Source organism: Malaclemys terrapin, chromosome 5 (genome assembly GCF_027887155.1).
Source record: "Malaclemys terrapin pileata isolate rMalTer1 chromosome 5, rMalTer1.hap1, whole genome shotgun sequence".
Taxonomy (NCBI): domain Eukaryota; kingdom Metazoa; phylum Chordata; order Testudines; family Emydidae; genus Malaclemys; species Malaclemys terrapin.
Window position 1 is genome coordinate 57,477,880 of NC_071509.1, and position 12,896 is coordinate 57,490,775.

The 12,896-nt window shown below is 49.5% G+C and overlaps 1 protein-coding gene across 4 annotated transcripts in view; it reads right to left on the reverse strand.

Moving 5' to 3' along the window:
- The window catches only part of MTMR7 (myotubularin related protein 7), a 97,828-nt gene that overhangs the window by 25,839 nt on the left and 59,093 nt on the right, over window positions 1-12,896 (reverse strand). For all 4 annotated transcript variants that reach the window (XM_054029861.1, XM_054029858.1, XM_054029860.1 and 1 more), the window contains one exon: window positions 10,800-10,932. In XM_054029861.1, coding sequence (XP_053885836.1) covers window positions 10,800-10,932 — 133 coding nt within the window. The remainder of the gene's footprint in view (window positions 1-10,799; window positions 10,933-12,896) is intronic.

The following is a 12,896-nucleotide window of genomic DNA, read 5'->3' on the forward strand; positions in this document are numbered from 1 at the left end:
TTTTGGGACCGGCTCTGTTCAATATCTTCATTAACGACTAAGGCCTGGTCTACACTAGGCGTTTATGTCGAAGTTAGCGCCGTTACATCGAATTAACCCTGCACCTGTCCACACTGCGATGCTATTTAGTTCGACATAGAGGTCTCTTTAATTCGACTTCTGTACTCCTCCCCGACGAGGAAGGTAGCGCTAAATTCGACATGGCCATGTCGAATTAGGCTAGGTGTGGATAGAAATCGACGCTAATAGCTCCGGGAGCTATCCCACAGTGCACCACTCTGTTGACGCTCTGGACAGCAGTACGAGCTCGGATGCTCTGACCAGCCACACAGGAAAAGCCCCGGGAAAATTTGAATTTGAATTCCTTTTCCTGTCTGGCCAGTTTGAATCTCATTTCCTGTCTGGACATCGTGGCGATCACAGCATCACTGGCAACGATGCAGAGCTCTCCAACAGTGATGGCCGTGCAGTCTGTGAATAGAAAGAGGGCCCCAGCATGGACTGATCGGGAAGTCTTGGATCTCATCGCTGTGTGGGGCGATGAGTCCGTGCTTTCTGAGCTGCGCTCCAAGAAACGGAATGCAAAGATCTATGAGAAGATCTCAAAAGACATGTCAGAGAGAGGATACAGCCGGGATGCAACGCAGTGCCGCGTGAAAATCAAGGAGCTGAGACAAGGCTACCAGAAGACCAAAGAGGCAAACGGACGCTCCGGATCCCATCCCCAGACATCCCGTTTCTACGAGGCACTGCATTCCATCCTCGGTGCGGCCGCCACCACTACCCCACCACTGACCATGGACTCTGAGGATGGGATAGTGTCCACGGCCGGTTCCTTGGACATGTTAGGGGACGGGGAAGATGAGGAAGGAGATGAGGAGGGCGAGGCAGTCGGCAGCGCTCACAACGCTGATTTCCCCGACAGCCAGGATCTCTTCATCACCCTTACAGAGATCCCCTACCAAGCGTCCCCAGCCATTACCCCGGACACAGAATCTGGGGAAGGATCAGCCAGTAAGTGTTGTAAACATCTAAACATTTATTTTTAACAGAACAGGAATATTAACAATTAAAAGAATGGGTTGTTCATGATTACTTTGCCCTAGGCGCTTAACCGTTCAGTCATGGGCAGTGCAAGTTTTGAAAAAAAATCTAGCAATGTCCGGTTTTCCGTGATTGTCCTGCCCAAGCCGCTCTACTGTTTAGTCCCTGCTACTGCAGCTACAGTAAAATGCGGTCTATATGTCTGGGGATAGAGCAGTAATCCTCCTGGGACATCTCAATGAAGCTCTCCTGGAGGTAATTGGAAAGCTGTTGCATGAGGTTCCTGGGGAGAGCGGCCTTATTGGGTCCTCCGAAGTACGACACGTTGCCGCACCATGAGACTATCAAGTACTCGGGAATCATTGCTCTGCACAGCAGGGCGGCATATGGCCCTGGTCTTTGGAGGCTTTCCCGGAGCATTCTCTCTCTCTCGCTCTCAGAGATCCTCATCAGGGTGATGTCGCTCATGGTGACCTGCTTTGAATTAGGTAGGGGAATGTTAGTGTTGGGACTGCTTGCCCGTTCCTTTACAGAACTGTAACCGCTGGTTTGCAGCCACGCGGTGGAGGCGGGAGAGGGGCAGCCGAAAGGGATTGTTCCCGGGGACAGCCGCGAGGGGGTGGGACAGGGGCAGAGTTCCCGCTTGCCGGATTGCTGGCAGCAGGGACTGACATTGCTTTAAATGTGAAATGAGGCCAGTGGTAATTTAAAAGTTTTAAACTGCCACAAGTCTACGGCTTACCATGTCTGCCTGCAACAGAAATTCTGTTGTGCTGCCCCGCTTCTCAAATGTGCTGTGCAAGACCCCAGGCACTGAATGCGAAGGCTGAGAATTCGACCTTGTGCTGAGTGCGCATGTGATAGGTGCTGTGCATGGTCTTGTTCACAGAGAAAGACTATGTTCTTTGTTCACAACTACATTTATCTTTCTGAGGAATTCACTCCCTTTTTCCCATTTCCACAGCCCCATCTGCGACTGTCTCACAACCTAGCCTGGCATCACACTCCCAGAGGCTAGCGCAGATTAGGCGTAGGAAGAAGAGGACACGGGAGGACATGTTCTTGGAGCTTATGGCCTGTTCCCAAGCCCAGGTAGCACAGCAGACCCAGTGGCGGGAGAACTTGACCCAAATGCACCAAGCAAACATGGATCGGGAGGAGAGGTGGCGGCAGGAAGACCAGCAGGCGACTCAAACGCTGCTTGGACTACTGAGGGAGCAAACAGACACGCTCCGGTGCCTTGTGGATGTTCTGCAGGAACGGAGGCAGGAGGACAGAGCCCCGCTGCAGTCTATCTCTAACCACCCTCCTCCGCCACCAAGTCCCATACCCACCTCACCCAAAGTGCAAAGAAGGAGAGGCGGCAGAGTCCGTGCTAACTCTCACTCCACCCCTGCAGAGAGCTCTAGTAGCAGAAGGCTCTCATTCCCCAAAATTTGAAAAGTTCTTTCCTTCCTGCCTGACACAAGCCCCCGTCCAAGTTTCACCTCCCAGTTCCATGTGTAGTTGATAATAAAAAATACGTTTCTGTTAACTACTGTTTCAATCATGTTCTTTTGGAGGAGGAGGGGAAAGGGGGTTGGTAATTGGACAGGACAGTCACCTTTGGCAGGGTACATAGGTGGGGGCAGGTACAGCAGCAGGGCACATACACAGTGCAGTGATGCAGTGACTAGTTACCCTGGTTAGTCTGGGAGGTGGTTTTCATGTTATGTGGTGGGGGGTGGGTTGCTCTGTGACTTTGTGGCGGGGGAGGGCAGTTACAGATCTTAAGCGGCGGTCCTTATGCAGGATCACAGAGCCACGCAGCAGGGGATCTGTAACCGTCCTCCCCCTGCTACAAAGTCACATAGCGCCCCCTACACACAGTCCCAATCAGGAGGGGTGACAGGCTCCGTTGAAACAACCATCCCACCGCAGCGGAGCTTGTCAATCCTTGAGTTTAGAAGCTTCATTCGCGTCACTACACTACACCCGCTCCGCACCACAGTCTGCGTCCCAGTTTTAAAAAATTCCTGCGAAAACAGTATTAAAGAAAACGGTGTGCATTAACAAAGTAGAACTATTTTTATTTCGAAACGTGTGTTGGAAGGGGGGTGAAGGGGGTATGTAACTGGATAGGATACTCAACATTAACTGGGTAAAGAAACGGGGGCAGGTTCAGCTTCTCTGTACACAAACTTTAAAGTCACAGGTTACCCTGCTCACTCAGGAACTTAGCTTTCAAAGCCTCCCGGATGCACAGCGCTTCCTGCTGTTCTCTTCTAATCGCCCGGCTGTCTGGCTGTGCGTAATCAGCAGCCAGGCTATTTTCCTCAACCTCCCACCCCGCCATAAAGGTCTCCCCCTTGCTCTCACAGAGATTGTGGAGCACACAGCAAGCTGCTATAACAATGGGGATATTGGTTTCGCTGAGATCACAGCGAGTCAGTAAGCTTCTCCATCTCCCCTTGAGACGGCCAAAAGCACACTCCACCACCATTCTGCATTTGCTCAGCCGGTAGCTGAAGAGTTCTTTTTCAGTGTCCAGGGCGCCAGTATAGGGCTTCATGAGCCAGGGCATTAGCGGGTAGGCTGGGTCCCCGAGGATGACTGACTATAGGCATCTCCACATCCCCAACAGTTATTTTGTGGTCCGGGAAGAAAATACCTTGCTGCAGCCGTCTAAACAGACCAGAGTTCCTGAAAACACGAGCGTCATGAACCTTGCCCGGCCATCCCATGTAGATGTTGGTAAAACGTCCCCTGTGGTCCACCAGTGCTTGCAGCACCATGGAAAAGTAGCCCTTTCGGTTAATGTACTGGGTGGCCTGGTGGTCCGGTGCCAGGATAGGGATGTGAGTTCCATCTATGGCCCCACCGCAGTTTGGGAATCCCATCGCTGCGAAGCCATCTATGATCGCCTCCACGTTTCCCAGGGTCACTACCTTTGGCAGCAGTACATCAACGATTGCCTTCGCTACTTGCATCACAACAACCCCCACGGTAGATTTGCCCACCCCAAACTGGTTCGAGACTGACCGGTAGCTGTCTGGCGTTGCAAGCTTCCAGAGGGCTATGGCCACTCGCTTCTGGACAGTCAGTGCAGCTCGCAACCGGGTGTCATTGCGCTTCAGGGCAGGGGACAGCAACTCACAAAGTTCCAGGAAAGTTCCCTTCCGCATGCGAAAGTTTCGCAGCCACTGGGATTCATCCCAGACCTGCAGCACTATGCGGTCCCACCACTCAGTGCTTGTTTCCCGTGCCCTGAATCGCCGTTCCACGGCATCAACATGACCCATTGCCACCGTGATGTCCTCGGAGCTGGGTCCCATGCTTTCTGAGAGGTCTGTGCTACTCTCAGACTTCAGGCCATCACCGCGGTGCCGTAGCCTCCTCGCCTGACTTTTCTGCATCTGCCTCAGGGAAAGCTGTATGATAAGCTGCGAGGCGTTGAGAGCGGCCACAACTGCAGCGATGGTCGCAGCGTGCTCCATGCTCGCAGTGCTGTGGCGTCCGCGCTGTCAATGACTGGAAAAGTGCGCGAACTGATTTCCCGCCGGCGCTTTCAGGGAGGGAGGGCGGGAGTGATGGACGGATGACGACAGTTACCCAAAAGCACCCTGGACACATTTTGTTACCCAGAAGGCTTTTGCGGCTACACCCAGAATTCCAATGGGCAGTGGGGACTGCGGGAACTGTGGGATAGCTGACCATAGTGCACCGCTTCGAATGTCGACGCTTTCAACGTTAGTGTGGACTCACAAAGTTGAATTACTGTCCTTAGTGTGGGGACACACGTTCGACTTTGCAATATTGATTCCAAAAATTCGATGCAAGTAAAATCGAACTACTCTCGTAGTGTAGACAAGGCCTTAGATATTGGCATAGAAAGTACGCTTATTAAGTTTGCAGATGATACCAAACTGGGAGGGATTGCGACTGCTTTGGAGGACAGAGTCATAATTCAAAATGATCTGGACAAATTGGAGAAATGGTCTGAGTTAAACAGGATGAAGTTTAACAAAGACAAATGCAAAGTGCTCCACTTAGGAAGGAAAAATCAGTTTCACACATACAGAATGGGAAGAGACTGTCAAGGAAGGAGTACGGCAGAAAGGGATTTAGGGGTTATAGTGGACCACAAACTAAATATGAGTCAACAGTGTGATGCTGTTGCAAAAAAAGCAAACATGATTCTGGGATGTATTAACAGGTGTGTTGTGAGCAAGACACGAGAAGTCATTCTTCCACTCTACTCTGCGCTGGTTAGGCCTCAACTGGAGTAGTGTGTCCAGTTCTGGGCACCGCATTTCAAGAAAGATGTGGAGAAATTGGAGAGGGTCCAGAGAAGTACAACAAGAATGATTAAAGGTCTTGAGAACATGACCTATGAAGAAAGGCTGAAAGAATTGGGTTTGTTTAGTTTGGAAAAGAGAAGACTGAGAGGGGACATGATAGCAGTTTTCAGGTATCTAAAAGGGTGTAATAAGGAGGAGAGAGAAAACTGTTCACCTTAGCCTCTAAGGATAAAACAAGAAGCAATGGGCTTAAACTGCAGCAAGGGAGGTTTAGGTTGGACATTAGGAAAAAGTTCCTAACTGTCAGTGTGGTTAAACACTGGAATAAATTGCCTAGGGAGGTTGTGGAATCTCCATCTCTGGAGATATTTAAGAGTAGGTTAGATAAATGTCTATCAGGGATGGTCTAGACAGTATTTGGTCCTGCCATGAGGGCAGGGGACTGGACTCGACGACCTCTCAAGGTCTCTTCCAATGCTAGAATCTATGAATCTATGTATATCTTAGGCCCTGTCTACACTGGCAAGTTTCTGCGCAGTAAAGCAGCTTTCTGCGCTGTAATTCTCGAGGTGTACACACTGCCAAGCCACTTAGTGTGCAGAAACTGCGCAGTTGCAGTGCTGTAAAAAAACCACCCCGAGAGGCGTACAGCTTTCTGCGCCAGAGCTACAGCGCTGTGGTGCCAGTGTAGACACCCTGGTCAATTACCGCGCTGCGATTGACCTCCGGGAGGTGTCCCACAATGCCTGTTCTCGCCTCTCTGGTCATCAGTTTGAACTCTACTGCCCTCCCCTCAGGTGACCAACCATCATCCCCATCCCGTAAATTCCTTTGGAATTTTGAAAGTCCCCTTCCTGTTTGCTTGGTGACGCGTGCAGTGGTCTCAGTGCATCTTTCCAGGTAGCCATGCTTGCTCCACGCACTAGGCGATCCCCCGCTTGGAGCAATGCTGAGCTGCTGGACATCATCAGCATTTGGGGAGAGGAGGCTGTCCAGTCCCAGCTATGCTCCAGCCATAGGAGTTATGATATCTATGGACAGATTTCACGATGCATGACTGAAAGGGGACATGACCGGGACACATTGCAGTGCAGGGTCAAAGTGAAGGAGCTGCGGAACGTCTACTACAAGGCATGGGAGGCAAATCGCCGCTCCGGTACTGCGCCCATGAGCTGCCAGTTCTACAAAGAGCTGGACGCGATATTCGGCGGCGAACCCACCTCCACTGCGAAGACCACCCTGGATACTTCAGTGGTTCACGTGCCAGTCAAAAGTGGACCGAGCCAGGAGGAGGAAATCTTGGATGAGGATGTGGAGGGGGAGGGGAACCCAGAGGCAGAGGATGACTCGGAAGCCAGAGATGCATGCAGCCGGAGCTTTTCTCTACCCTGGAGGAGGCTAGCCAGTCACAGCTGTCGGATCTTGGCAAAGCGCAAACAGGAGAGGAGACCCCTGGTAAGTGGATTTGATTTTGGGAACTGCTGAAGTGAGTTGTTGGGGGCAGGAGGGTTGCAGAAAGTAGGCTTGTCTCCCACCGCATGCCTAGTCTGAGCGGCAGAACAGGCTGTTGATTGACTCCCTCACTTCACGGGAATCACTCTCAGAGATCTCCAGGAAACTCACGGCGAGATACTGGGCAATCCGCTCCCGCAGGTTCCTCGGCAGAGCTGCTTTGTTTCTTGCCCTATTAACGGTAACTTTCCTGCATCACTATGCCGTCATGGGAGGTGGAGGGGGTGTACCATTGCTGCACACAGGCGAGCTGCATAGGGGCCAGGGTGGAAGCTGCAGGCTTGGAGAAGACCCTCCATTGATTCCCTGCTCACCCTCAGCAGCAAGATATCTTGCAAAATGATCACATCCTGTGAAAGTGTGGGGACAGGAATGATTATCAGGCCCCCACTACAGTGCTGGCTGTCCCCAAGAGCCATGTGCCCAGTGTACAGCAGGGTCCGGGAAGAGAGATTTAACCTGCCCCTGTGACTACTCACCATTTGGGGGTCTTGTGGCTCATGTGTACTTGCCTGGGGTCAGCCAGTAAGTGACAGGTGTGAGAGTATTGGCTGTGTTTTAAATCACTGAATCAGTGTTCTCTGTGTTGCAAACAATACTGCTTCTGTAAAATGTTGCATTTAAAAACTTCACAGAGATGATCTTGGGAGACCAGCCTCCCTCTTTGTTATCGGCAGCTGAACGGCTGCGCAGAATTAGAAAGCGGCCAAGAAGAACAAAGGAGGACTTTCTGTGTGATGTTACAATGCACTCCACCGCTGAGAAACAGGAATTGAAGGAGTGGCAAGACAGCGGGAAGAGGAACCAAAAGGAGAACGCGGCACGCCAGAATGAAGCCACGGAGTGGCTCTTAAATGTTATGGAGCGCCAAGTAGACACCCTCAAAGCGATACTAGCTCTTCAAACCAAGCAGCTCCGTGCCCACCCTCCCCTGCAGCCACTGTCACAAATCTCTTTCCCATGCTCCCCCCAGACATCGCCAACACACTCTTATCAACCTCCTGGCTCCAGTCTGTACCACTTCTCCCCCCTCACAGTCCAGCCCTGCGGATTCCCAGTACCCACTGCACTCAACACCTGCCCCTCTGCAGTTTGGCCCTGCTGAAGTACAATACCCGCTGCACTGTTCTCCAAAGGAGAAGGTTGGATATGACCCCTGGACATACACAAATCTTTAGCCATCCTGGGACCCCTCTTCCTCCTGGGACCTTCGCTTCCCCCATCACCCTCACTGCTGATGGTTTGTTGTTTTTTTTTGTTTAACTCTCTCCGGTTATTGTTTTTTAATAAAAGAATTGTGTTGGTTTGAAAGCAATCTTTATTCTTTAATTGAAAGCAAAAAGAGCCCCGCAAAGCAACATACAATTATGTTAAACCCACATATTGCACTGTCTACACCAATCACCTTCTAGCATTGCAAGCACTGCACTCCCGAGCATAGCAACAAATATTGGTGGCTTTTGGTTTCAAATTGCTGCCTCAAGACACCCCTGATCCTTATGGCCCCATGCTGCGCCCCTCTAATAGCCCTGGTCTCTGGCTGTTCAAACTCAGCCTCCAAGTACTGAGCCTCTGCGGTCCAGCCCTGAGTGAAGCTTTCACCCTTCCCTTCACAAATATTATGGAGCATACAGCACGCGGCTATAAGCATAGGAATATTGTCATTGGCCAGGTCCAGTTTCCCATAGAGGCATCGCAAGCGGGCTTTTAAATGGCCAAAAGCACACTCACTGGTGATTCTGCACTTGCTCAGCTTGTTGTTGAACCGCTCCTTGCTGCTGTCAAGTTGCCCTGTGAATTGCTTCATAAGCCACAGCATTAAGGGGTAGGCGGGGTCTCCCAGGATCACAATGGGCATTTCAACTTCCCCTATGGTGATCTTCTGGTCCAGGAAGGAAGTCCCTGCTTGCAGCTTCCTGAACAGGCCAGTGTTCCGAAAGATGCGTGCGTCATGCACCTTTCCAGACCAGCCTGCATTAATATCTGTGAAAAGCCCACAGTGATCCACGAAAACCATTAAGAAATACCCCTGCGACTAATGTACTCAGGGGGTAGTTGGTCTGGTGCCAGAATTGGAATATATATGCCATCTATCCTTCCTCCAGAGTTAGAGAAGCCCATTTGAGTCAAGCCATCCACAATGTCATGCATGTTGCTCAGAGTCACAGTCTTTCGGAGCAGGATGCGATTAATGGCCCTGCAGACTTCCATCAACACAAGTCCAACCGTTGATTTTCCCACACTGAACTGGTTAGTGACCGATCGGAAGCAGTCTGGAGTAGCCAGCTTCCACGGTGCAATCTCCACGTGCTTCTCCAATGGCAGGGCAGCTCTTGTTCTTGTGTCCTTGTGCCGCAGGGCTGGAGCAAGCTCATCACACAGTCCCATGAATGTGGCTTTCCTCATCTAAAAGTTCTGCAGCCACTGCTCGTCATCCCAGACGTACATGACGATGTGATCCCACCACACAGTGCTTGTTTCCCGAGCCCAAAAGCAGCGTTCCACTGTGGTCAGCACCTCCATGAATGCCACAAGCAATCTTGTGTTGTAGCTACTACGCCTGGCGAAATCAATGTCACACTCCTCTTGCCTTTGTAGTTTAAGGAATAACTCCACTGCCACTCGTGACATGTTGGTCAGAGCAAGCAGCATACTGGTCAACAGTTTGGGATCCATTCCTACAGCCCGAAGAGGCAGGGCGCGCAAAACACAAACCGTTGAAAGATGGTGCCAAATGCGGACGGAAGCACAGGGATTGCTGCGATATGAAGCAATGCATTACGGGGCACTGGGAAAGGACCCAGGATGCCCCGCGACCCCCTCCACCTTTCCACAACTCTTAGTGGCAGAAGAGAAAGACGTGCTCTGTGGGATAGCTGCCTAGAGTGCACCACTCCGAATACCGCTGCAAGTGCCGCAAGTGTGAAGACGCTATTGCGCAGGCAGCTGACAGTGTGAACACACAACAGCGGCTTCCCTTCAGCGCTCTCTGAGCGGCGCTGTAACTCCCAGTGCTGTAACTTTGCCAGTGTAGACATGTCCATACGCATTTGGCTTATCTTTTCCAAAACCCAAACCAAAATCAGACATAGTCAAAAAATTCAAATACACAGAACTAGATTTGGGGAACAGACTATTATATATTAGTTAAACACCAACTCTGGGGAAGGAATGGGGTCTTTATATATTTGTATAACACCTAGCACAATGGGGCATTTTTATGATTGGGGCCTCTGGGCACTAATGTAATACAAATATTAAATAATAATAACAATAATGGGCTGGGTAATCCTTACTGACATTGGTGATGATTTACATGAGAATTACTGTAGTTTCCATGGGATTACTTTGTGTGTGTGTGTGTGTGTGTGTGTGTGTGTGTGTGTGTGTGAGGGTTGCACTCGTGTGACTAAGGGTTGTACAATCAGGCCTGATATGACTTGCACTGTACAGAACATAAGAAGGGTTTATGTTAGAGTTTACAATATAAAAGGTATGAACTTCCCATTTGCCAATGAAATTTTTAAAAAAATCAAAGCCCTGTGCTTTACGAGCTCAAACCCGAACATAAATTGTCCACTAATATCTAAGCCACGGTGATTTTTTTTTATTTAAAGAAATGCCTAAAAATTGTCTCTACCTGAGTTTCAATTCAAACTGTTTTTTTTTTTAAACAGCCAAGTTATAAACCACATAAGAAAAATAATATTGGTGAAATATCACTGAAAGTAAGATGCTGTTGTAATCAAGAGAATATTTTTCTTTGGATGATGATATGTGGCACAAGTGTTTTAGCAAACAGGGAGATATATACTGTACAATATCAATAGGCCTGATTTTCCTCTCTCACCTGTTTTACAAGTGAAATACAACTGACTTCAAAGAAAATTACTTTGGATTTACACCTGCGTGACAGAAGAATTAGGCCACCTCTCTGTATATCGATATCAAGAAAAGTTTTACCTTCTAGCATTTTTTGCAAACTGCTCCTCATAACATGGATGTTCTCAATACCAATGAACTGAAACTTGATGTTGGAGTAATTGTCTTCATTCTCATATCCTTTCCCTGCTGCTCTGTTTGCCATTGCATTGAGCTGCAAAAAAAAAAAAAAAAAAAGACTGGGTGAGAGCAGGAAACAGGTCATGCTCAAAAGACAACTCTCAGTCTATTGTAGTGAAGAAAAGAAAAGGGGATTAATTAAGCTATTATTTAAAAATTCAAAGTTTGTAACTGAATATTCTCATTTTACTTGTGTACTCTAGTAGCTACACCTTTTTAGAAGGGTGCTTCAACCTTTAAAGCAGTGGTGGGCAACCTGCAGCCCACAGGCCACATGTGGCCCATCAGGGTAATCTGCTGGCGGGCCACAAAACAGTTTGTTTACATTGACCGTTTGCAGGCACGGCTGCCCGCAGCTCCCAGTGGCGGTGGTTTGCCGTTCCCACTCAATGGGAGCTGCAGGAAATGGCGCGGGCCGCAGGGACGTGCTGGCCGCCACTTCCCACAGCTCCCATTATTCGGGAACAGCAAACCATGGCCACTTGGAGCTGTGGGCAGCCGTGCCTGCGGACGGTCAATATAAACAAACAGTCTCACGGCCCGTCAGCAGATTACCTTGATGGGCCACATGCGGCCCACAGGCCGCAGGTTGCCCACCACTGCCTTAAAGGCTTTTATGCAATCACTCCTAATTGGACAGACACTGTCTAGTACCAACATTGTCACCTTGAACGAAGCTGCTAGAATTTCAGCATTTTAAACACCAATCAAATCAGACATTGTCAGTGGAGAGTACAGCACTGCAATTTAACCCTGTGGGGATGAGTATGCAACATCCTGAGGGTTCTACACTCACAAGGCAATACACTCCTCTTACCCTCTGTCATCAAGGGTTCAACTCTCTCCCTGATTCTTGACCCTCTTTTCCCTAACACAAATGAGCCCCTTCCAAACCTCTGAACCCCGAATGCCAGAAGAGTCCCACATTCTAGTGGGCCAACAGCCTCATGGAGTCATTTTGGTGTTCGTGCCAGTTCTTCCCTTCTCTCGCCTGACCTCTAGACATGCACCACAGGTGCCATGCTGGTTCTTAGCCTAAACGAGTAGCTGAGGGAGGCTGGACAGGGTTCCTAGTTGGGTGGCGACAGGTTGGATCTGAAGTGGCTCTTCCCAATAGTCCCAACCCAGCCCTCCCACTGTAGCCAGAAACATTCCCTCCTCCTGGCTCATCCTTACGGCATGAAACATGAAACATGAAACAGGATTTAGCTAGGCCCTAAGGACTAAAAGAATGGTCTGTACAAGTTGTAATTCAGAGAGGCTGATCCTTGTTTCTGTATAAGCTCCACTTGTATATAGACTATTGGGATCTTGCTGAAACCCTATCATTCATTTGTGTTCGAGTGAGTGAATAAAATTTTCAAACAAGCCTAGGAATGTTAAAGTTGCATAGTTAAGCACTTAAGAGTCAGGAGAAGGCAAAGTTAAGTTAAATACATACACTTAACTTTGCCAATTGGCAGAAGAGGGAGAGAGGAAGACATACAGGCACCTTTTTTCCTGTCTTTCATAGCTACCATAGCACTATCATCCAAGTATACCTCACAGACCCCCATCTAAAGCATCCCCATTCACACTGGAAACCAGGCCCAGCCTAGTCTTGTGCTATGCTGCCATTGTCCCAGGCACACTTCCACTTTGTCTTGAATACTCTTCTGCCCAGCCCCACTCTCTCTTCCCCAAATCTTTTCTTCCCCCTTCCTTTCCCTCCCTGAAGATTTCCTCCTCTGCACCCTATAATTGGATTGGCTAGTAGTACAGATTGGTTTCAGACTACATGGACCATTCAGGACAATTCATATGCTAAGGAAATTGATATTTTTTACTCTCAAAGATATCTTAAGGAAAAGGCAAAAGCATCCAATATAAGAAATTCTCTCAAATCCCATGAAAACAGCCACCATCAAGAACCATCCCATTGACCAGGGCCGGCTCCAGGCACCAGCCCAGCAAGCAGGTGCTTGGAGCGGCCAAGGGGAAGGGGCGGCACATCGGGCT